At 33.3% G+C, this 24,019-nt stretch overlaps 1 protein-coding gene across 2 annotated transcripts in view; it reads left to right on the top strand.

The window, feature by feature from the left end:
- The window catches only part of LOC133653310 (solute carrier family 41 member 1), a 60,281-nt gene that overhangs the window by 31,806 nt on the left and 4,456 nt on the right, over window positions 1-24,019 (top strand). For both annotated transcript variants that reach the window (XM_062052459.1, XM_062052461.1), the window contains 7 exons: window positions 3,672-3,743; window positions 3,835-3,979; window positions 4,075-4,221; window positions 11,674-11,818; window positions 13,067-13,146; window positions 16,456-16,590; window positions 21,095-21,243. In XM_062052459.1, the coding sequence (XP_061908443.1) occupies window positions 3,672-3,743; window positions 3,835-3,979; window positions 4,075-4,221; window positions 11,674-11,818; window positions 13,067-13,146; window positions 16,456-16,590; window positions 21,095-21,243 (873 nt within the window). The remainder of the gene's footprint in view (window positions 1-3,671; window positions 3,744-3,834; window positions 3,980-4,074; window positions 4,222-11,673; window positions 11,819-13,066; window positions 13,147-16,455; window positions 16,591-21,094; window positions 21,244-24,019) is intronic.

The following is a 24,019-nucleotide window of genomic DNA, read 5'->3' as shown; positions in this document are numbered from 1 at the left end:
ATACACTGCATCTTACTCTCAGCAACATTTACATTTGTATACCGTATTTTTCGGAGTATAAGTCGCTCCGGAGTATACGTCGCACCGGCCGAAAATGCATAATAAAGAAGGAAAAATACATACACTACCGTTCAAAAGTTTGGGGTCACCCAAACAATTTAGTGGAATAGCCTTCATTTCTAAGAACAAGAATAGACTGTCGAGTTTCAGATGAAAGTTCTCTTTTTCTGGCCATTTTGAGCGTTTAATTGACCCCACAAATGTGATGCTCCAGAAACTCAATCTGCTCAAAGGAAGGTCAGTTTTGTAGCTTCTGTAACGAGCTAAACTGTTTTCAGATGTGTGAACATGATTGCACAAGGGTTTTCTAATCATCAATTAGCCTTCTGAGCCAATGAGCAAACACATTGTACCATTAGAACACTGGAGTGATAGTTGCTGGAAATGGGCCTCTATACACCTATGTAGATATTGCACCAAAAAGCAGACATTTGCAGCTAGAATAGTCATTTACCACATTAGCAATGTATAGAGTGTATTTCTTTAAAGTTAAGACTAGTTTAAAGTTATCTTCATTGAAAAGTACAGTGCTTTTCCTTCAAAAATAAGGACATTTCAATGTGACCCCAAACTTTTGAACGGTGGTGTATATAAGTCGCACTGGAGTATAAGTCGCATTTTTTGGGGAAATGTATTTGATAAAAGCCAACAGCAAGAATAGACATTTGAAAGGCAATTTAAAATGTCTAAAGAATAGTGAACAACAGGCTGAATAAGTGTACGTTATATGAGGCATAAATAACCAACTGAGAAGGTGCCTGGTATGTTAACATAACATATTATGGTAAGAGTCATTCAAATAACTATAACATATAGATCATGCTATACGTTTACCAAACAATCTGTTACTCCTAATCGCTAAATCCCATGAAATCTTCTTCCTCGGCGTCGCTTCTAAACAACTCTGCCAACTCCAAAGGTATGCGCCGCTTCCTCTTGCCGTTTTCTGCTGCATATTTCACTACGTCCGGCTTGTAATCTGCAGTATATGATTTCCTTTTCGGTGCCATTTTTGTTCAGCCCTTCCCAGTTTTTATAAGTGACCGCCAATGTTGAAATTATCCATTTTTATAGCTACGGACGTAGTAGCAGGTAGCATCCCATGCCACGAAAGAATTACGTCCGCCACAAATAAAAATAAATAAATAAATTAAAAAAAATAAAATAATTTATTTTATTTTTATTTTATTTTTATTTATTTTTTGTTCTCTCCAGCTTCTCAGGCAAATCATATAGTTGATGTAGATGCCCATATAGGCTGTTCAGATTTACTTTACAAAAGAGAAGTGTAAGATACTTCTCTTGTTGCCTTATTTGTATTTGACTTTATTAAATGTATTTATATTAGAAACACAACATGTGTATATAACAAAGGGTGCAAAGTCTGCAGGCAGTAGGAAACACATGGTTAAGTGTAGGGAGTAAAACTGATGGCAGTCTAAAGTTCAAGATTTTTGGAGCTCTTTGTTCAGTGGATCAGATGTTTGATGAAGCTCTGTGTCTATCTACCACCACTACTGTTTTCTGTTTATTTGTTACTGACTGTGGCAGGACACCTCTGCCTCTGTTTCACTTTATGTTGCTGGTAAATAATATGGTTGTTGTAGTAGGCTAAAGTTAAATTACTTAGTATGCACTAATTAAAGGGGCAGAGCTTTGAGACATTTTAGCTTTTATATTTTATAAGATATATGTTTTGTAAGAACCACAATTAATAAATATATTTCAGTGAATAACTTATTGTTCAAATCTGTATATAAATATGTACATAAAGTGTTGTAATTATATTGTAAAATGGATGGATGGATGGATGGATGGATGGACGTTTAAAACAAAACTGTTATTACTTAGTAAGTATACAATTTTTGAGCCTTTTTAGAGAAAATCAAATCATTGTAGTAAATTATGCAAATTACTCGATGATGTCATGTGACCACGCCCATAGCCACGCCCATAGCCACGCCCCCACTGCCACAGGTATCTTGGCAGTTTATGGGAAACACTGAGATATATATACAGTACAAAAGTTTGGACACACCTTCTCATTCAATGCTTGTTCTTAATTTCATGACTATTTACATTGTAGATTGTCTCATCAAAACTATGAATGAACACATTTGGAGTTATGTACTTAACAAAAAAAGGCGGAAATAACTGAAAACATGCTTTTTATTCTAGTTTCTTCAAAATAGCCACCCTTTGCTCTAATTACTGCTTTGCACACTTTTGGCTTTCTCTCCATGAGCTTCAAGAGGTAGTCACCTGAAATGGTTTTCGCTTCACGGATGTCATAGTTTTGATGCCTTCAGTGATAATCTACAATGTAAATAGTCATGAAAAAAAAAAAACACATTGAAATGAGAAGGTGTGTCCAAACTTTGGGCCTGTACTGTAAATTGTACTTTTATGCAATACTTTTCAAACAACTATATTGAGAGCTTCCTCTGGGAGGCAATACTTCTGCTTGATTAAAAGACTTATGTAAACAAAAATGTAGCATTGCACATTACATGCAAATACATAATAATCTCTAACATTGAGATTAATAAAGTGCAAATTTAAAACTTCTGTCTTGAACAAAAAAATACTTCTGTAAATGAAAATGGAGCATTGCACGTTACATGCAATTAAATAAACTCCTAAATTATCGGCCGATATATGCGTTAAAATGTAATATCGGAAATTATCGGTATCGTTTTTTTTATTATCGGTATCGTTTTTTTTAATTTTTTTATTATTATTTTTTTTTATTAAATCAACATAAAAAACACAAGATACACTTACAATTAGTGCACCAACCCAAAAAACCTCCCTCCCCCATTTACACTCATTCACACAAAAGGGTTGTTTCTTTCTGTTATTAATATTCTGGTTCCTACATTATATATCAATATATATCAATACAGTCTGCAAGGGATACAGTCCGTAAGCACACATGATTGTGCGTGCTGCTGCTCCACTAATAGTACTAACCTTTAACAGTTAATTTTACTCATTTTCATTCATTACTAGTTTCTATGTAACTGTTTTTATATTGTTGTACTTTCTTTTTTATTCAAGAAATTTTTTTTAATTTATTGATCTTATTTTACTCATTTTTTAAAAAAGTACCTTATCTTCACCATACCTGGTTGTCCAAATTAGGCATAATAATGTGTTAATTCCACGACTGCATATATCGGTTGATATCGGTATCGGTAATTAAAGAGTTGGACAATATCGGAATATCGGATATCGGCAAAAAGCCATTATCGGACATCCCTACTATAAATCACTAAATATACCAATAATCAATAAATAATAACACAAATCTGAAGCTTTATACACACATATAACACAAACTTACTGGATGTTCGGAGTTGTCATTAACGTTTTCCCTGTCTTTTTTTACAATCGTGTCTTTGGGTCCAGCCAAGGCCAAGCCGACATGGTAACAAGTGCCATTAGTAGTGTAGTAGTTCTCATAGTTTATGTTTATGCAGCTCAGTTCTCTTAAATCCCCCTTTTCCTGACCACAATGCATTAGGCTCCTCTCCCCAAGCAATTCCGACCAGTATTAGTTTAAAGATGGGATTCTTGTTAGGTGTGAACCCGACTGAATTGTCTTGCAGGCCAACACGGGACAGATGGATGACCCACACAAACAATGGACCATGGTGTGCAGCAACCTGGCACTGATACAGGTAGTGTCCAGTATACATTATGTAGACGTCGTTGAATGGTAGTAAAGTCATGTCATCGTTACATATTCATTATTACAATCACTTTCTGCAGGTACAAGCGACGGTTGTGGGCTTCCTTGCTGCTGTTGCAGCTGTGTGTTTAGGAGCCATTTCCAGAGGGGGCATTGAGTTGGACCAGGCAGCTGTTCTGTGTGCCAGCAGCATCTTCACCGCATTTGTTGCCGCTCTCTCTTTAGGTCAGTGACCCCCTCGACCATTGTACAAAACAAAACAAAAAAAAGAGCAGTTTGGATTGTCCGTTTCATTCCTTTTGGTGTGATCCCTTTTTCAGGCCTGTTGATGGTTGGTGTAATCATCGGCTCAAGGAAAGTGGGAATCAACCCGGACAATGTGGCCACCCCCATAGCCGCCAGTTTGGGTGATCTGATCACCCTGTCCCTGCTGGCCGGAGTCAGCACCACCCTATATGAACACATAGGTGAGGATAAACATATACAGTACAGGCCAAAAGTTTGGACACGCCTTCTCATTTCAATGCGTTTTCTTTATTTTCATGACTACTTACACTTATTTATTTGTATTTTATTTTATTAAGGATCCCCATTAGTCTACACCGCAGTGGAGACTATTATTCCTAAGATGCAGGCAAAAAAACATCACACAATCACAAAACAAAACATTACAATGCAGTACAACATGATCAAATATTAAAATGTTATAATACAAAAATTGCAACCACAAAGAACCAAAAAAACAACAACAATAACTTCGAGTTTACATAGTAATGTTCATACCAAAGATAAAAAGAGCAATATAAAAATATATATATATATTTTTGCAAAAATAAAACTGTCAGGTTCAAACACCAATGACATCTATTAAACAGACAAGAAGCAAGGAATTAAACAGAGACAGGATTCAATTTAGCTCAATGAGGAGAAACGTCTGGGCTGTACTCTTTGCACAGTCTTCCACCACGCTCTGACAAGAGAATTCCACACCTCCTCTTTTATTGGGACTTTCCCTGATTACATAGCGTCAGATGTTTCCAAAGGGAGGGGGGGTCGTAAACAGCCGTCGCCCTTGGTCACAAAACAGTTCAAAGAAAAGATGCCTGGAGCTTGCGTCAGGTCCTGCTTCCTCTCCGCTTTGTAGATCTCTGGTCAAGACAAGATCTTCCTGTGGATTACAATAGTGCAAAGAAACCGACACCTTCATGTCGCTACCCATCCTACACGGTGGAGTTTAACAAGCCTTTTGCTTGGTAAGATCAAAGACAGCTTTTGTCTCCTCGCCGGGAACTCATGGAAACACAAAGTTCTGTGATAACTTAGATACAATTATTCTGACAAAAACAAAGAACCAATGGCCTAAAACATACACATTAGTGTACCAAAGACAAACAATAAGTGACGAAAAAGTACCATCCATCCATTTTCTACTGCTTGTCCCATAATCAATAAAATAGTCAATAATCAATAAAACCAGTCATGACATTAGGTACAATCTAGAATAATCTATTTCCGCAATATTTCTCCTCTTAGTCTATTCTTAAAACCCACTATGCTGCTGATTGATACCAGATATTGTGGAAGTCGATTCCAGTAAGTGATTGTGTATTGTAGATTGTCACTGACGGCATCAAAACTATGACACCTGTGAAGTGAAAACCATTTCAGGTGACTACCTCTTGAAGCTTAACGAGAGAATGCCAAGAGTGTGCAAAGCAGTAATCAGAGCAAAGGGTGGCTATTTTGAGGAAACTAGAATATAAAACAGCTTTTTTTGTTCAGTACATAACTCCACATGTGTTTATTGTTAGTTTTGAAGCCTTCAGTAACAATCTACAATGTAAATAGTCATGCAAATAAAGAAAATGCATTAAATGAGAAGGTGTGTCCAAACTTTTGGCCTTTACTGTAGCCTGATTTTCCAAAATAAAAACACATATTTTAAGTGATGATCATGACTGTTGTGATCCTGGTGACACAAGATGGCAGCAAAACCCAAGTGGATGACTTACAAAAACTGTGCATTCCTGTCTTAGCATCCAAAGAACTCACTTTTGATAACCGTAGTGCAGTAAATATTATTTTAAAAATAATACAAAACATTTTTTTTACACATTGATATTATAAACCCAACCCCGCAGATCACGCACAATCGGGTGACTAAGCGTGTGTGCCTTGTGCAGAGACAAAGCGCCCAGTGGCGTGTTGTGTTAGTGCTGGGCAGTAAGTACTTAGTACCAAATCCATCTAGAAAGATGTAAGGAAATTTGTAAATGTATGTTTTAATTTTGTAAAAATTTTGCACATTTTTTTAACAATTGATTTCCCTTGAAATATGCATCAAATTAAATTCTATTTTATTTAAAAAAAAGAAAAAAAACTACAAAAATTGTTTTAGATAAATAAGAAAGTGTGCAAACATTTTGTAATTTGGGGGTTAATAATTAAATTCTGCTTAGGGCACAAATTTAGCCAAGGAAAATCCCATAAAGTGTTCAGGATTATGACATTTTTCAAAAAAAAAAGTTGTATACTGTAGTAAATAAATATTACATCACTGTTGATAAATATTCATAAAATGGCTGTAATTCATAAATAAATGTAATATTTTGGTGAAAGCCCTTAAATTAAAGCTAAAAGTCTACACTTGAGTCACGTATATTATTTAAACTCCAATACACTATAGTTGTGTGTATACTGTACTGTATATATCCAAAAATGTACACACTTACCTGTATTATGTACAATATTTTTTGTAATATCATGTATAATTCATTTCATAATATAATATGTTTTGTTCCAAAGATGTTAAGAAAAGATGTAAATGTATGTTTTAGTTTTGTAAAATTTAGCAAATTTTTTAAACAATAGATTTTCCTTGAAACATGCATCAAATTAAATTCATTTTTATTTTTATTAAAAAAAAATTTTTTTTAATTAAAAAAATAAAAATACAAAAATTGTTTTAAATAAATAAGAAAGCGTGGAACCATTTTGTAATTTGGGGGCTCATAATTAAATTCTGCTTAGGGCCCAAATTTAGCCAAGGGAAATCCCATAAAGTGTTGGCACAGATTCAGGAATATGACATTTAAAAAAAAAAAAAGAAGGTATACTGTAGTAAATAAATCATACATCACAAGTGTACAGTATATATCCAAAAATGTACACTTACCTGTATTATGTACAATATTTTTTGTACTATCATGTATAATTAATTTCATAATATAAGCTGTTTTGTTCCACAGATGTTAAGAAAATATGTACATTTGTTTTAATTTTGTAAAATTTAGCAAATTTTTTAAACAATAGATTTCCCTTGAAACATGCATCAAATTAAATTATTATATATATATATATATATATATATATATATATATATATATATATATATATATATATATATATATATATATATATTTTTTAAACTACAAAAATTGTTTTAAATAAATAAAGTGTGAAACAATTTTGTAATTTGAGAGCTCATAATTACATTCTGCTTAGGGCCCAAATTTAGCCAAGGAAAATCCCATAAAGTGTTGGCACAGATTCAGGATTATGACATTTTTCAACATTTTTTTTTTGTATACTGTAGTAAATAAATAATACATCACCGTTGATAAATATTCATAAAATGGCTGTAACTCATAAATAAATGTAATATTTTGGTGAAAGCCCTTAAATTAAAGCTAAAAGTCTACACTTGAGTTACGTCTATTCTTTCAACTCCAATACATTATAGTTGTGTGTATACTGTACAGTATATATCCAAAAATGTACACACTTACCTGTATTATGTACAATATTTTTTGTAATATCATGTATAATTCATTTCATAATATAATATGTTTTGTTCCAAAGATGTTAAGAAAAGATGTAAATGTATGTTTTAGTTTTGTAAAATTTAGCAAATTTTTTAAACAATAGATTTTCCTTGAAACATGCATCAAATTAAATTCATTTTTATTTTTATTAAAAAAAATTTTTTTTTAATTAAAAAAATAAAAATACAAAAATTGTTTTAAATAAATAAGAAAGTGTGGAACCATTTTGTAATTTGGGGGCTCATAATTAAATTCTGCTTAGGGCCCAAATTTAGCCAAGGGAAATCCCATAAAGTGTTGGCACAGATTCAGGAATATGACATTTAAAAAAAAAAAAAGAAGGTATACTGTAGTAAATAAATCATACATCACAAGTGTACAGTATATATCCAAAAATGTACACTTACCTGTATTATGTACAATATGTTTTGTACTATCATGTATAATTAATTTCATAATTAAGCTGTTTTGTTCCACAGATGTTAAGAAAATATGTACATTTGTTTTAATTTTGTAAAATTTAGCAAATTTTTTAAACAATAGATTTCCCTTGAAACATGCATCAAATTAAATTATTATATATATATATATATATATATATATATATATATATATATATATATATATATATATATATATATATATATATATATATATATATATATATATATATATATATATATATATATATATATATATATATATATATTTTAAACTACAAAAATTGTTTTAAATAAATAAAGTGTGAAACAATTTTGTAATTTGAGAGCTCATAATTAAATTCTGCTTAGGGCCCAAATTTAGCCAAGGAAAATACCATAAAGTGTTGGCACAGATTCAGGATTATGACATTTTTCAACATTTTTTTTTTGTATACTGTAGTAAATAAATAATACATCACCGTTGATAAATATTCATAAAATGGCTGTAACTCATAAATAAATGTAATATTTTGGTGAAAGGCCTTAAATTAAAGCTAAAAGTCTACACTTGAGTTACGTCTATTCTTTCAACTCCAATACATTATAGTTGTGTGTATACTGTACAGTATATATCCAAAAATGTACACACTTACCTGTATTATGTACAATATTTTTTGTAATATCATGTATAATTCATTTCATAATATAAGCTGTTTTGTTCCACCGATGTTAAGAAAATATGTAAATGTATGTTTTAGTTTTGTAAAATTTTGCAAATTTTTTAAACAATAGATTTTCCTTGAAACATGCATCAAATTAAATTCACTTTTTATTAAAAAAATAAAAATACAAAAATTGTTTTAAATAAATAAGAAAGTGTGGAACCATTTTGTAATTTGAGAGCTCATAATTAAATTCTGCTTAGGGCCCAAATTTAGCCAAGGGAAATCCCATAAAGTGTTGGCACAGATTCAGGAATATGACATTTAAAAAAAAAAAAAGAAGGTATACTGTAGTAAATAAATCATACATCACAAGTGTACAGTATATATGCAAAAATGTACACTTACCTGTATTATGTACAATATTTTTTGTACTATCATGTACAATTAATTTCATAATATAAGCTGTTTTGTTCCACAGATGTTAAGAAAATATGTACATTTGTTTTAATTTTGTAAAATTTAGCAAATTTTTTAAACAATAGATTTCCCTTGAAACATGCATCAAATTAAATTATTATATATATATATATATATATATATATATATATATATGTATATATATATATATATATATATATATATATATATATATATATATATATACATATATATATATATATATATATATAGATATATATATAGATATATATTTTTTTTAAACTACAAAAATTATTTTAAATAAATAAAGTGTGAAACAATTTTGTAATTTGAGGGCTCATAATTAAATTCTGCTTAGGGCCCAAATTTAGCCAAGGAAAATCCCATAAAGTGTTGGCACAGATTCAGGAATATGACATTTTTCAACATTTTTTTTTTGTATACTGTAGTAAATAAATAATACATCACCGTTGATAAATATTCATAAAATGGCTGTAACTCATAAATAAATGTAATATTTTGGTGAAAGCCCTTAAATTAAAGCTAAAAGTCTACACTTGAGTCATGTCTATTCTGTCAACTCCAATACACTATAGTTGTATTGGAGTTGTATATATCCAAAAATGTACACACTTACCTGTATTATGTACAATATTTTTTGTAATATCATGTATAATTCATTTCATAATATAAGCTGTTTTTGTTCCACAGATGTTAAGAAAATATGTAAATTTATGTTTTAATTTTGTAAAATTTAGCACATTTTTTAAACAATAGATTTCCCTTGAAACATGCATCAAATTAAATGCACTTTTTATTTTTAAAAAACTTAAAAAAAAAAAACTTAAAAAAATGTTTTAAATAAATAAGAAAGTTTGGAACAATTTTGTAATTTGAGAGCTCATAATTAAATTCTGCTTAGGGCCCATATTTAGCCAAGGGAAATCCCATAAAGTGTTGGCACAGATTCAGGAATATGACATTTAAAAAAAAAAAAAAAAAAAGTATACTGTAGTAAATAAATCATACATCACTGTTGATAAATATTAACAAAATGGCTGTAATTCATAAATAAATATAATATTTTGGAGAAAGCCCTTAAATTAAAGCTAAAAGTCTACACTTGAGTCATGTCTCCTCTGTCAACTCCAATACACTATAGTTGTGTGTATACTGTACAGTATATATCCAAAAATGTACACTTACCTGTATTATGTACAATATTTTTTGTAATATCATGTATAATTCATTTCATAACATAAGCTGTTTTTGTTCCACACATGTTAAGAAAATATGTATATTTATGTTTTAATTTTGCAAAATTTACCACATGTTTTTAACAAAAGATTTCCTGTGAAACATTGATCAAATTAAATTCACTTTTTTATAAAAAAAATTAAAAAACAAAACTACAATTTTTTAAAAAAAATAAATAAGAAAGTTTGGAACAATTTTGTAATTTGAGAGCTCATAATTAAATTCTGCTTAGGGCCCAAATTTAGCCAAGGAAAATCCCATAAAGTGTTGGCACGGATTCAGGAATATGACATTTAAAAAAAAAAAAGGTATACTGTAGTGAATAAATCATACATCACTGTTGATAAATATTAATAAAATGGCTGTAATTCATAAATAAATATAATATTTTGGAGAAAGCCCTTAAATTAAAGCTAAAAGTCTACACTTGAGTCATGTCTCCTCTGTCAACTCCAATACACTATAGTTGTGTGTATACTGTACAGTTTATGTCCAAAAATGTACACTTACCTGTATTATGTACAATATTTTTTGTAATATCATGTATAATTCATTTAATAACATAAGCTGTTTTTGTTCCACAGATGTTAAGAAAATATGTACATTTATGTTTTAATTTTGCAAAATTTTGCACATGTTTTTAACAATAGATTTCCCGTGAAACATGGATCAAATTAAATTCACTTTTTATAAAAAAAATTAAAAAACAAAACTACAAAAATTGTTTTAAATAAATAAGAAAGTTTGGAAGAATTTTGTAATTTCAGAGCTCATAATTAAATTATGCTTAGGGCCCAAATTTAGCCAAGGAAAATCCCATAAAGTGTTGGCACAGATTCAAGAATATGACATTAAAAAAAAAAAAAAAATGGTGTACTGTAGTAAATAAATCATACATCACTGTTGAAAAATATTAATAAAATGGCTGTAATTCATAAATAAATATAATATTTTGGTGAAAGCCCTTAAATTAAAGCTAAAGGTCTCCACTTGAGTCGTGTCTATTATTTCAACTCCAATACACTATACTTGTGTGTATACTGTACAATATATATCTAAAAATGTACACACTTACTTGTATTATGTACAATATTTTTGTAATATCATGTATAATTCATTTAATAAAATAATCTGTTTTTGTTCCACAGATGTTAAGAAAAGATGTAAATTTATGTTTTAATTTTGTAAAATTTAGCAAATTTTTTAAACAATAGATTTCCCTTGAAACATGCATCAAATTAAATTCACTTTTTATTTAAAAAAAAAAATCATGTATAATTCATTTCATAACATAAGCTGTTTTTGTTCCACAGATACCTGGTACCTTTCCCCCCTGGTGTGTGTGGTCTTCCTGGCCCTGATTCCGCTGTGGGTGGTGGTGGCCCGACGGAACCCTCAGAGCAAAGAGGTTCTTTATTCAGGGTGGCAGCCGGTTTTAGTCGCCATGTGTATTAGCAGGTATTTGCAAACACACTCATGTGGATGCGATTCAGTGTCATACCAGTTTAGAAGAAGCTATAGAGCAGGGGTCACCAACCTTTTTGAAACCAAGAGCTACTTCTTGGGTACTGATTAATGCGAAGGGCTACCAGTTTGATACACACTTAAATAAATTGCCTAGAAATAGCCAAATTGCTCAATTTACCTTTAACTCTGTTATTATTAATAATTAATGATATTTAACCTTAATTGAACGGTTTAAAAGAGGAGAAAACACGAAAAAAATGACAATTAAATTTTGAAACATAGTTTATCTTCAATTTCGACTCTTTAAAATTCAAAATTCAACGGAAAAAAAGAAGAGAAAAACTAGCTGATTCGAATCTTTTTGAAAAAATTAAAAAAATAATTTATGGAACATCATTAGTAATTTTTCCTGATTAAGATTAATTTTAGAATTTTGATGACATGTTTTAAATAGGTTAAAAATCCAATCTACACTTTGTTAGAATATATAACAAATTGGACGAAGCTATATTTCTAACAAAGACAAATCATTATTTCTTCTAGATTTTCCAGAACAAAAATTTTAAAAGAAATTCAAAAGACTTTGAAATAAGATTTAAATTTGATTCTACAGATTTTCTAGATTTGCCAGAATAATTTTTTTGAATTTTAATCATAATAAATTTGAAGAAATATTTCACAAATATTCTTCGTCGAAAAAACAGAAGCTAAAATGAAGAATTAAATTAAAATTTATTTATTATTCTTTACAATACATTTTTTTTTTTTACTTGAACATTGATTTGAATTGTCAGGAAAGAAGAGGAAGGAATTTAAAAAGTAAAAAGGTATATGTGTTTGTATTTTTTCTCTAAAATTGTCTTTCTGAAAGTTATAAGAAGCAAAGTAAAAAAAATGTATGAATATATTTAAACAAGTGAAGACCAAGTCTTTAAAATATTTTCTTGGATTTTCAAATTCTGTTTGAGTTTTGTCTCTCTTAGAATTAAAAATGTCGAGCAAAGCGAGACCAGCTTGCTAGTAAATAAATAAAATTTAAAAAATAGAGGCAGCTCACTGGTAAGTGCTGCTATTTGAGCTATTTTTAGAACAGGCCAGCGGGCTACTCATCTGGTCCTTACGGGCTACCAGGTGCCCGCGGGCACCGCATTGGTGACCCCTGCTATAGAGGCATAAAGATGTTCCATTATGGATAAGATCCCACGTGTTTGTAATTGCTACCATTCTGCCCGTTTGCAGCCTTGGAGGCTTGATACTGGACAAGACGGTCAGTAATCCCAATTTCCAGGGGATGGCTGTTTTCACACCAGTTATAAATGGTAAGATGATCGAAGTCAAAAACACATTCAATATATCAGTTTATCATATATTGTCAAGGAACAATAGTGTATTTTATAACATAGGGAGTCCACATAGGTACTGCATGGGGTTTGTTTTTGTTTTGTTTTTATTCCCCCCTCAATTTTCCCCCACATTTAAATACACATAAACATTTTAATGTTGTTTAAAAATAGCACCGACATGGCTACCCTACTCATTGTATAGGATATAAATAAATAAAAAGTTAAAACATGACTACATTTAGGACCAAATTAATTGAAAACACAATTATGTACAGGATATATAAGTAGGGGGTCAGTTTGGGGGGTCCTTGGCCAGGAAAACATTGAAAACCCCTGCTATAGAAATGAAACTTGGATAATGTCGTTGTGGCTTGTACAGCCCTTTGAGACACTTGTGATTTAGGGCTATATAAATAAACATTGATTGATTGATTGATATAAATTAGTGCCAGCGTTTTTTAGATGCCTCAGTGAGTGGGTGGCACACTCACTGGCTGTATTGACACTGCACTAACACAGTGTTGCTGTCTCATCATGGCACCATCTGCTGGATTAAAAATTCCCTACATTTGACCTGCAAATACACATGTTTTTTTTTCCAAACAAACAACTATGCAGATGGAATATGCAATTGTGGCCGATTAGTAAAATCGTAAACGGGAACATTTACCTTATTTGTAATTTTTCCTTTTTCTTATCCATCCATTTTGTACCGCTTGTCCCTCTCGGGTCCATTTAAATCAGGGGTCACCAACCTTTTTGAAACCAAGAGCTACTTCTTGGGTAGTGATTAATGCGAAGGGCTACCAGTTTGATACACACTTAAATAAATTGCCAGAAATAGCCAATTTGCTCAATTTACCTTTAACTCTATGTTATTATTAATAATTAACGATATTTACACTTAATTGAACGGTTTAAAAGAGGAGAAAACATGAAAAAAATGACAATTACATTTTGAAACATAGTTTATCTTCAATTTCGACTCTTTAAAATTCAAAATTCAACCGAAAAAAAGAAGAGAAAAACTAGCTAATTTGAATCTTTTTGAAAAATTTAAAAAAATAATTTATGGAACATCATTAGTAATTTTTCCTGATTAAGATTAATTTTAGAATTTTGATGACATGTTTTAAATAGGTTAAAATCCAATCTGCACTTTGTTAGAATATATAACAAATTGGACCAAGCTATATTTCTAACAAAGACAAATCATTATTTCTTCTAGATTTTCCAGAACAAACATTTTCAAAGAAATTCAAAAGACTTTGAAATAAGATTTAAATTTCATTCTACAGATTTTCTAGATTTGCCAAAATATTTTTTTTGAATTTTAATCAAAATAAGTTTGAAGAAATATTTCACAAATATTCTTCGTTGAAAAAACAGAAGCTAAAATGAAAAATTTAATTAAAATGTATTTATTATTCTTTACAATAAAAAAAAAAAAAATTACTTGAACATTGATTTAAATTGTCAGGAAAGAAGAGGAAGGAATTTAACAGGTAAAAAGGTATATGGGTTTAAAAATCCTAAAATCATTTTTAAGGTTGTATTTTTTCTCTAAAATTGTCTTTCTGAAAGTTATAAGAAGCAAAGTAAAAAAATTAATGAATTTATTTAAACAAAAGAAGACCAAGTCTTTAAAATATTTTCTTGGATTTTCAAATTCTATTTGAGTTTTGTCTCTCTTAGAATTAAAAAGGTCAGGCAAAGCGAGACCAGCTTGTTAGTAAATAAATACAATTTAAAAAATAGAGGCAGCTCACTGGTAAGTGCTGCTATTTGAGCTATTTTTAGAACAGGCCAGCAGGCTACTCATCTGGTCCTTACGGGCTACCTGGTGCCCGCGGCACCGCGTTGGTGACCCCTGATTTAAATCAATGATGGCGAATACCGATTTCAAACGCGGCACGCCACTCCTCCAACTTGTGAGCTGAAGGAAGCGCTTTTTGATCAACACAGTATGGCACTTCAGTCAAACAACACATCATTTGTATTGGTCACATACTTTTTCTTAAAGCGACACACACATCAAAACACACACTATCACTCCTTGTGCTTTATAATGCATTAAGACTGTTAATATTGTTTGACCCATCACTTGTTTTAGACAATACTGACTGTGTGTTGAGTTATTTTTGTTGGCTAGTGAATTGTTGTGCAAACTGCACACTGACTAAGTACCGTATTTTCGGGACCATACACTGCAAAAAGTCAGTGTTCAAAAACAAGGAAAAAAAATACAAAAATGAGGGGTATTTTATTTGAACTAGGCAAAATTATCTGCCAATAGAACAAGACAATTTGGCTTGTCAAGACTTTCCAAAACATGTAAAATTAGCTAACCTCAATGAACCCAAAAATACCTCAAAATAAGTATATTCTCACTAATAACAAGTGCACTTTTCTTGATAGAAAAAACAAATATGAGACCTTTTTGCTAAATATGTTGAAAAATATTCTTAAATTAAGTAAATGCTAGTGCCATTATCTTGGCATAATGATATGCACTCGGCATTACATTTCTTGCATTTTTCCATCGATAACATGACATCATCGCGCCAAGTGCGTGCTCTTTCAGTCAAATGTGCATGAACTATTTCTGTTCAAAATTGTTTGAAATGTCACATGTTAAATGTTTAAATATTAACTGTCAGTTTACTGTACTGTGCCAACTGTACTACTATATGAGTACTTATGTTCTATTGTTTCATGGAAAATAAAACAGCAAAGTCCATTTGGCTGTCATCTGTTTTAATTATGAGACACAATTGTGTCAAAGTCATGATTTTTTATTTCATGCTTGAAATAAGAAATTCTTACTTTGAAAAAGTAGTTTTATACTTGTGAGTGTTGATGACACAGCTTTGCAACAGTTGATATTCTAGATTCAAGCATGTTTTACTCAATATAGCTCATCAAATCTCAGCAACAAGCTGTAATATCTATGTGTCATATCCATTCTATGACACATAGAATGGATCTGCTATTCCCGTTTAAATAAAAAAAATGCATTTCAGTAGGCCTTTAAATTGCCTTTCAAATGTCTATTCTTGGTGTTGGCTTTTATCAAATACATTCCCCCAAAAAATGCGACTTATACTCCAGTGCGACTTATATATGTTTATTTCCTTCTTTATTATGCATTTTCGGCCGGTGCGACTTATACTCCGGTGCGACTTATACTCCGAAAAATACGGTATATGACCTTTATTGGCCTAAAACTTTGATGTTTATTTTAAGCTGTTTACTCATTTGTTTCTATTAATTGGATTGCTTTAGGGGTCGGTGGCAACTTGGTGGCCATCCAGGCCAGCAGACTCTCCACCTACATGCACCTCTGGAGCATCCCTGGGGTGTTACCCTACAAGATGAGGCAGCATTGGCCCAATCCCTGCATGACATTCTTTTCCTCAGGTATTGATGCCTTATTGAATTAATGCCAAGGTGTAGTTTCTGAAAGTAAGCATTTTATAAGGCTAGTTCTTTGCGGAGGCTATAATGCCTGAGGGTATTTCAGTGATGTTATTGCTCACACTGTTTTCATTTAATCGTCCGGAATAAGTGAATAAGTGTCACCACTCTCATGAGCATCTACTATATCTGCACTAAGTGCTTGTGTAAAAAAAAAAAAAGTCAGTCAGTCCAACCACCCTTTTTTATAAATGTTCACACTGCATTGTCTTCAATTGTCCTTCACAATTAAATCCATTATGACCCAACGGCATGAACAGCAGCATCTTTGATGTCTCAGTCAAAGCTTCCAAAACTGTAAGCCATAAATCTTTTTTTTTAAAAAGGAACAAGTTAATCCCCCAAGATTCCTACATGGTCTGGAAAACATTTTTTCACTCATGGAAACCATATGGAATATGAGCAAAAGGTCAAAACGTCCCTGGAAATAACATATGTTACCCTATTCAGTTGGGATCTCCAGTTGCACTTCTTTGTAGCACTGGGAGGAAAGACTTATAATAACTATTGTTTCAACTAACAGTTATACTGTACTTGTGTCTCAGCATTCACACTATAAAGCTACAATGTTGGCGTGTGTGAGCGCAGGAACGGGATCAGGCTATCATGTCTTCTAGATCAGTGGTTCTCAAATGGGGGTACTTGAAGGTATGTCAAGGGGTACGTGAGATTTTTTTTAAATGTCCGTCAAAAAGAACTGTGAAAACAAATGCAATATTCAGCGTTGATAGCTAGTTTTTTTGTGGACATGTTCCATAAATATTGATGTTAAAGATTTCTTTTTTTGTGAAGAAATGTTTAGAATGAAGTTCATGAATCCAGATGGATCTCTATTACAATCCCCAAAGAGCGCACTTTAAGTAGATGATTACTTCTATGTGTAGAAATCTTTATTTATAATTGAATCACTTGTTTATTTTTTTTAACACGTTTTTAGTTATTTTTATATCTTTTTTTCCAAATAGTTCAAGAAAGACCACAACAAATGAGCAATATATTGCACTGTTATACAATTTAATAAATCAGAAACGGATGACTTAGTGCTGTATTTTACTTCTATATCTCTTTTTTTCAACCAAAAATGCTTTGCTCTGATTAGGGGGTACTTGATATTTCCCCGCATCTACTTTGTTTTAGCAATCAAGAATATTTCAGTTGTTTTTATCCTTCTTTGTGGGGACATTGTTGATTGTCATGTCATGTTCGGATGTACATTGTCTTTGCTCCACAGTAAGTCTTTGCTGTCGTCCAGCATTCTGTTGTTGTTTACTTTGTAGCCAGTTCAGTTTTAGTTTAGTTCTGCATAGCCTTCTCTAAGCTTCAATGCCTTTTCTTAGGGGCACTCACCTTTTGTTTATGTTTGGTTTAAGCATTAGACACCTTTTTACCTGCACACTGCCTCCCGCAATTAAGCAATTAGCTACCGGCTGCCACCCACTGACATGAAAGAGTATTACATGGTTACTCTGTTGAGGTCTAGACAGCACCGACACTCAACAACAACACATCATTTGCAGACTATAATTACTGCTTTGCAAAAAATATTTTTTACTCCTAATAGGTGAAATTAGATATTCTCCCACGGCACACCACACTGTATCTCACGGTACACTAGTGTGCCGCGGCACAGTGGTTGAAAAACACTGTTCTAGAAAAATGTGTGACCAATTAAATATGATCTTTTTTAATCTCACCTAAAAAAATATCCTGAGAAAACCTCTCAATTTGAGGTAATTCATTGCATTAATATAAAAATAGATGTACCAATAAAAAAGTAGATTCCTAAAGTCATTTACTGTTTTAACAGACTTAAACAGACAGTCTGTTGTATTTACAAAACCAGTGAAGTTGTCACGTTGTGTAAATGGTAAATAAAAAGAGAATACAACGATTTGCAAATCCTTTTCAACTTATATTCAATTGAATAGACTGCAAAGACAAGATACTTCACGGAGAAATCACTGCACGTAAGCGGCAAGACCGAAAACCAACATTGAATGCCCCTTGACCTTCGATCCCTCAGGCGGTACTGCATCAAAAAGCGGTGTGTAAAGGATATCACCACACGGTCTGAGGAACACTTACGAGCAGTGTTTTTCAACCTTTTTTGAGCCAAGGCACATTTTTTGCGTTGGAAAAATGCGGAGGCACACCACCAGCAAAAATCATTCAAAAACGAAACTCAGTTGACAGTAAAAAGTCGTCGTCGCAATTGTTGGGTATGACTTTAAAGCATAACCAAGCATGCATCACTATAGTTCTTGTCTCAAAATAGGTGTACTGTCACCACCTGTCACATCACACCCAGACTTATTTGGACTTTTTTGCTGTTTTCCTGTGTGTAGTGTTTTACTTCTTGTCTTGCACTCCTATTTTAATGGCTTTTTCTCTTTTTTCGGTATTTTCCTGTAGCAGTTTCATGTCTTCCTTTGAGCGATATTTCCCCGCATCTACTTTGTTTTAGCAATCAAGAATATTGCAGTCGTTTTTATCCTTCTTTGTGGGGACATTGTTGATTGTCATGTCATGTTCGGATGTACATTGTCTTTGCTCCACAGTAAGTCTTTGCTGTCGTCCAGCATTCTGTTTTTGTTTACTTTGTAGCCAGTTCAGTTTTAGTTTCGTTCTGCATAGCCTTCTCTAAGCTTCAATGCCTTTTCTTAGGGGCACTCACCTTTTGTTTATGTTTGGTTTAAGCATTAGACACCTTTTTACCTGCACACTGCCTCCCGCTGTTTCCGACATCTACAAAGCAATTAGCTACCGGCTGCCACCTACTGACATGAAAGAGTATTACATGGTTACTCTGTTGAGGTCTAGACAGCACCGACACTCAACAACAACACATCATTTGCAGACTATAAATACTGCTTTGCAAAAAATATTTTTTACCCCTAATAGGTGAAATTAGATATTCTCCCACGGCACACCAGACTGTATCTCACGGTACACTAGTGTGCCGCGGCACAGTGGTTGAAAAACACTGTTCTAGAAAAATGTGTGACCAATTAAATATGATCTTTTTCAATCTCACCTAAAAAAAAAATCCTGAGAAAACCCCTCAATTTGAGGTATTTTCTTTTAGATTCATTGCATTAATACAAAAATAGATATACCAATAAAAAAGTAGATTCCTAAAGTCATTTACTGTTTTAACAGACTTAAACAGACAGTCTGTTGTATTTACAAAACCAGTGAAGTTGTCACGTTGTGTAAATGGTAAATAAAAAGAGAATACAATGATTTGCAAATCCTTTTCAACTTATATTCAATTGAATAGACTGCAAAGACTAGATACTTAACGGAGAAATCACTGCGCGCAAGCGGCAAGACCGAAAACCAACATCGAATGCCCCTTGACCTTTGATCCCTCAGGCGGTACTGCATCAAAAAGCAGTGTGTAAAGGATATCACCACACGGGCTCAGGAAGACTTTAGAGAACCACTATCAATAACTACAGTTGGTCGCTACATCTGTAAGTGCAAGTTAAAACTAGGGCTGCAACAACTAATCGATTAAAATTGATTATAAAAATAGTTGGCAATTAATTTAGTCATCGATTCGTTGGATCTATGCTATGCGCATGGGCATAGGCAATTTTTTAATTTTTTAAATTATTTAATTTTTTTAATTTTTGTTTTTATAAACCTTTATTTATAAACTGCAACATGTACAAACAGCTGAGAAACAATAATCAAAATAAGTTTGGTGCCAGTATGCTGTTTTTTTTCCAATAAAGGATAGAAATGTAGTTTGTCTCTTTTAGCCGATTATTAATCGATTAATCGAAGTAATAATCAACAGATTAATCGATTATCAAATTAATGGCTAGTTGCAGCCCTAGTTAAAACTCTACTATGCAAAGCCAAACCCATTTGCATAGCCATAAACCTACTCAGTGGCCTAGTGGTTAGAGTGTCCGCCCTGAGATCGGTAGGTCGTGAGTTCAAACCCCGGCCGAGTCATACCAAAGACTTTAAAAATGGGACCCATCACCTCCCTGCTTGGCACTCAGCATCAAGGGTTGGTATTGGGGGTTAAATCACCAAAAATTATTCCCGGGCGCGTCCACCAATGCTGCCCACTGCTCCCCTCACCTCCCAGGAGGTGAACCAGGGGATGGGTCGAATGCAGTGGACAAATTTCACCACACCTAGTATGTGTGTGACAATCATTGGTACTTTAACTTGAACTTGAACTTATTTATCAACAACACCCAGAGACGCCGGCAGCTTTGCTGGGCCCGAGCGCGTCTACTTTTGTACATTTTGTAAGTGGCTTCACTAAAATACAAGAGAAGATCACCCTTGTGTGCTTCTTGGACGACATTTAGACATGGCTTGGAATTCCGTCATCATGCACGACGGCGGTGCAGAAAAGCTAAAGAAAAATGTGCAGAATTAACTTTTTAGTTCCCCTACAACTCTCCTCTCTCTGGTCCGACAGGTCTGAACTCCAAGTCGGCGCGTGTGCTGCTGATGTTGGTCATGCCCGGTCACCTGGTCTTCCTCTACGCTATCTCGCTGTTGCAGGGTGATGAGGTGCCAATCACGCTCACCTTTGCCGCCTGCTACCTGTGTGCTGCTGTGCTGCAGGTATCATCCCCAAAACTCTACACAACGCAGGACGCGTTCATGTCCTCTATCACTCGGGGTGTAACGGTACATGTAAAACCCAACGGGATGTTCTAATATGATACGGACCTTTTTGTAAACATTGCGCATTTAAAAACTAGTCGGTATGCCCCGTGTATCATTCTGTGGAATCCCAAAAAAAAAGGATCCCAGGCGGTTTTTTTTTTTAAATGAAGTATGACTGCAAAATAACCCACCATGGGGCCAAAAAAAGTTGCGAGTGCATTTTGATAAAGAAGGTAGCACACTGCAGCTGGGTGGGGGGCGGAGTCACGACGGTGTGACGTGTTGTGTGGCGTAAACAACACGTCCTTGTTTGTGAGCTGTAGGCAATAACGCGAGTGCGAGCACTTTGATAAAGAAGGTGAGAAGCACTATTGAATTTAGGGAAAAAGCTCACAGCAAAATATGAAGGTTGTGTTGATATCATTAAAGGCATACTTGCCAACCCTCCCGTTTTTAGCGGGAGAATCCCGGTATTCAGCACCTCTCCCGACAACCTCCCGGCAGAGATTTTCTCCCGACAAACTCCCGGTATTCAGCTGGAGCTGGAGGCCACGCCCCCTCCAGCTCAATGCGGACCTGAGTGGGGACAGCCTGTTCTCACGTCCGCTTTCCCACAATATAAACAGCTTGCCTGCCCAATGACGTCATAACATCTACGGCTTTTAGAGAGTAGAGTGCACAACAAGGAGAGAGAGTTCTTGGTTTCTCATGTGGGTTTATTGTTAGGCAGTTTCATTAACGTCCTCCCAGCACGGTACCAACACACAACAACAGCAGTCACGTTTAGTCTACCGTAAAGCAGTTCGTCTGCAGTAAACAGCAATGTTGTGACACTCTTAAACAGGACAATACTGCCATCTACTGGATAGCCTGCAGAACATTGAAATTCAAGTATTTTATTTATATGTATAATACAATTTAAAAAAAAAAAAAAAAATATATATATATATATATATATATATATATATATATATATATATATATATATATATATATATATATATATATATATATATATATATATATAAATAGCTAGAATTCACTGAAAGTCAAGTATTTCATACATATATATATATATTATATATATATATGAAATACTTGATTTGGTGAATTCTAGCTGTAAATATACTCTCTTCTTAACCACGCCCTTAGCCACGCCCCCACCACGCCCCGCCCCAAACACGCCCCCGACCACGCCCCCCCCCCACCGACCCGATATGGGAGGTCTCAAGGTTGGCAAGTATGATTAAAGGTAAAATTTATGTTTAATGTTCATTTTATGTATATTTTAATGTTCAAACTGGAATTATTCTTTATGTGTTTTGTGTTCATATATTAACGAATGAATTGGATTTACATCATTTCTTATGTGAAATATCGCTTTAGTTTTTATCCAACTTTAGGTACCACGATATATAACAATTTGGTTTTTACGTTTCATTTTAGGAACTCATCACAATTAATTACACAAATGCTAAGCAATTTTATATTTTGTATCGAAAATGTACCAAATTATTAGCCTTAAACGGTACTGATACATACAGATTATGGCAGGGATTCCTAAACTTTTGGACCTCGGGGCACAATTTACATTGTAATTCATTACTATGAGTTTTATTTACGTGGACCCCGACTTAAACAAGTTGGGTGTCACCATTTAGTGGTCAATTGTACGGAATATGTACTGTACTGTGCAATCTACTAATAAAAGTTTCAATCAATCAATCAATCCAAACTTTTCCACTATAGAGGGGCCCGGGGCCCACTTCAATATTAACACTAAATTAGTAATCTCACTCTTGATTTTACTTGTATTTATTATTTATGTCTAACCTACTTACAGTTTATCACGATAAACCTTGTCAAATTATATGCAACCATGTGTTTGTTAGTCACAACTAGGGTTGCAAAGGGGTGGAAAGTTTCCGGAAATTTACCACGGGAAGTTAAGCTCGGGAAGTTTAGAAATATTGACAATTTTTTGATTACCGTATTTTTCGGACTATAAGTCGCACGGGGGCGTGGTTAAGGGCGTGGTTAATAGGGGAGTATATTTAGAGCTAGAATTCACCAACTCAAGTATTTTATATATATATATATATATATATATATATATATATATATATATATATATATATATATATATATATATATATATATATATGTATGAAATACTTGACTTTCAGTGAATTCTAGCTATATATATATATATATTTATTTTATTATACATATAAATAAAATAAATACTTGAATTTCAGTGTTCTGGGGGCTATCCAGTAGATGGCAGTATTGTCCTGTTTAACTTCTCCTCCGTTCATGACTCGGCCACCGTGTTCAATGGAGAAGTCTGTTCTACTAAATGTACAGGCAACATAATTACATACCCCTTCCCCTTCGAACTGTCCTGGATGAACTGAAATTCTTGTTTCCAATCGTTTTGGAACTTGCAAGCGTATTTCTTCATCTTGCTCGTCGACGGCGTCGCCATGTCTGTAACTTCCTCGTTCTTCTGCTTCGTCTCCTTGTTGTGTGCGCAGTTGTGCACTCTACTCTCTAAAAGCCGTAGATGTTATGACGTCATTGGGCAGGCAAGCTGTTTATATTGTGGGAAAGCGGACGTGAGAACAGGCTGTCCCCACTCAGGTCCGCATTGAGCTGGAGGGGGCGTGGCCTCCAGCTCCGGCTGAATACCGGGAGTTTGTCGGGAGAAAATTTCTGCCGGGAGGTTATC

This window comes from Entelurus aequoreus, linkage group LG07 (genome assembly GCF_033978785.1).
Source record: "Entelurus aequoreus isolate RoL-2023_Sb linkage group LG07, RoL_Eaeq_v1.1, whole genome shotgun sequence".
NCBI lineage: Eukaryota > Metazoa > Chordata > Actinopteri > Syngnathiformes > Syngnathidae > Entelurus > Entelurus aequoreus.
This window is presented reverse-complemented; position numbering and strand designations above follow the sequence as displayed.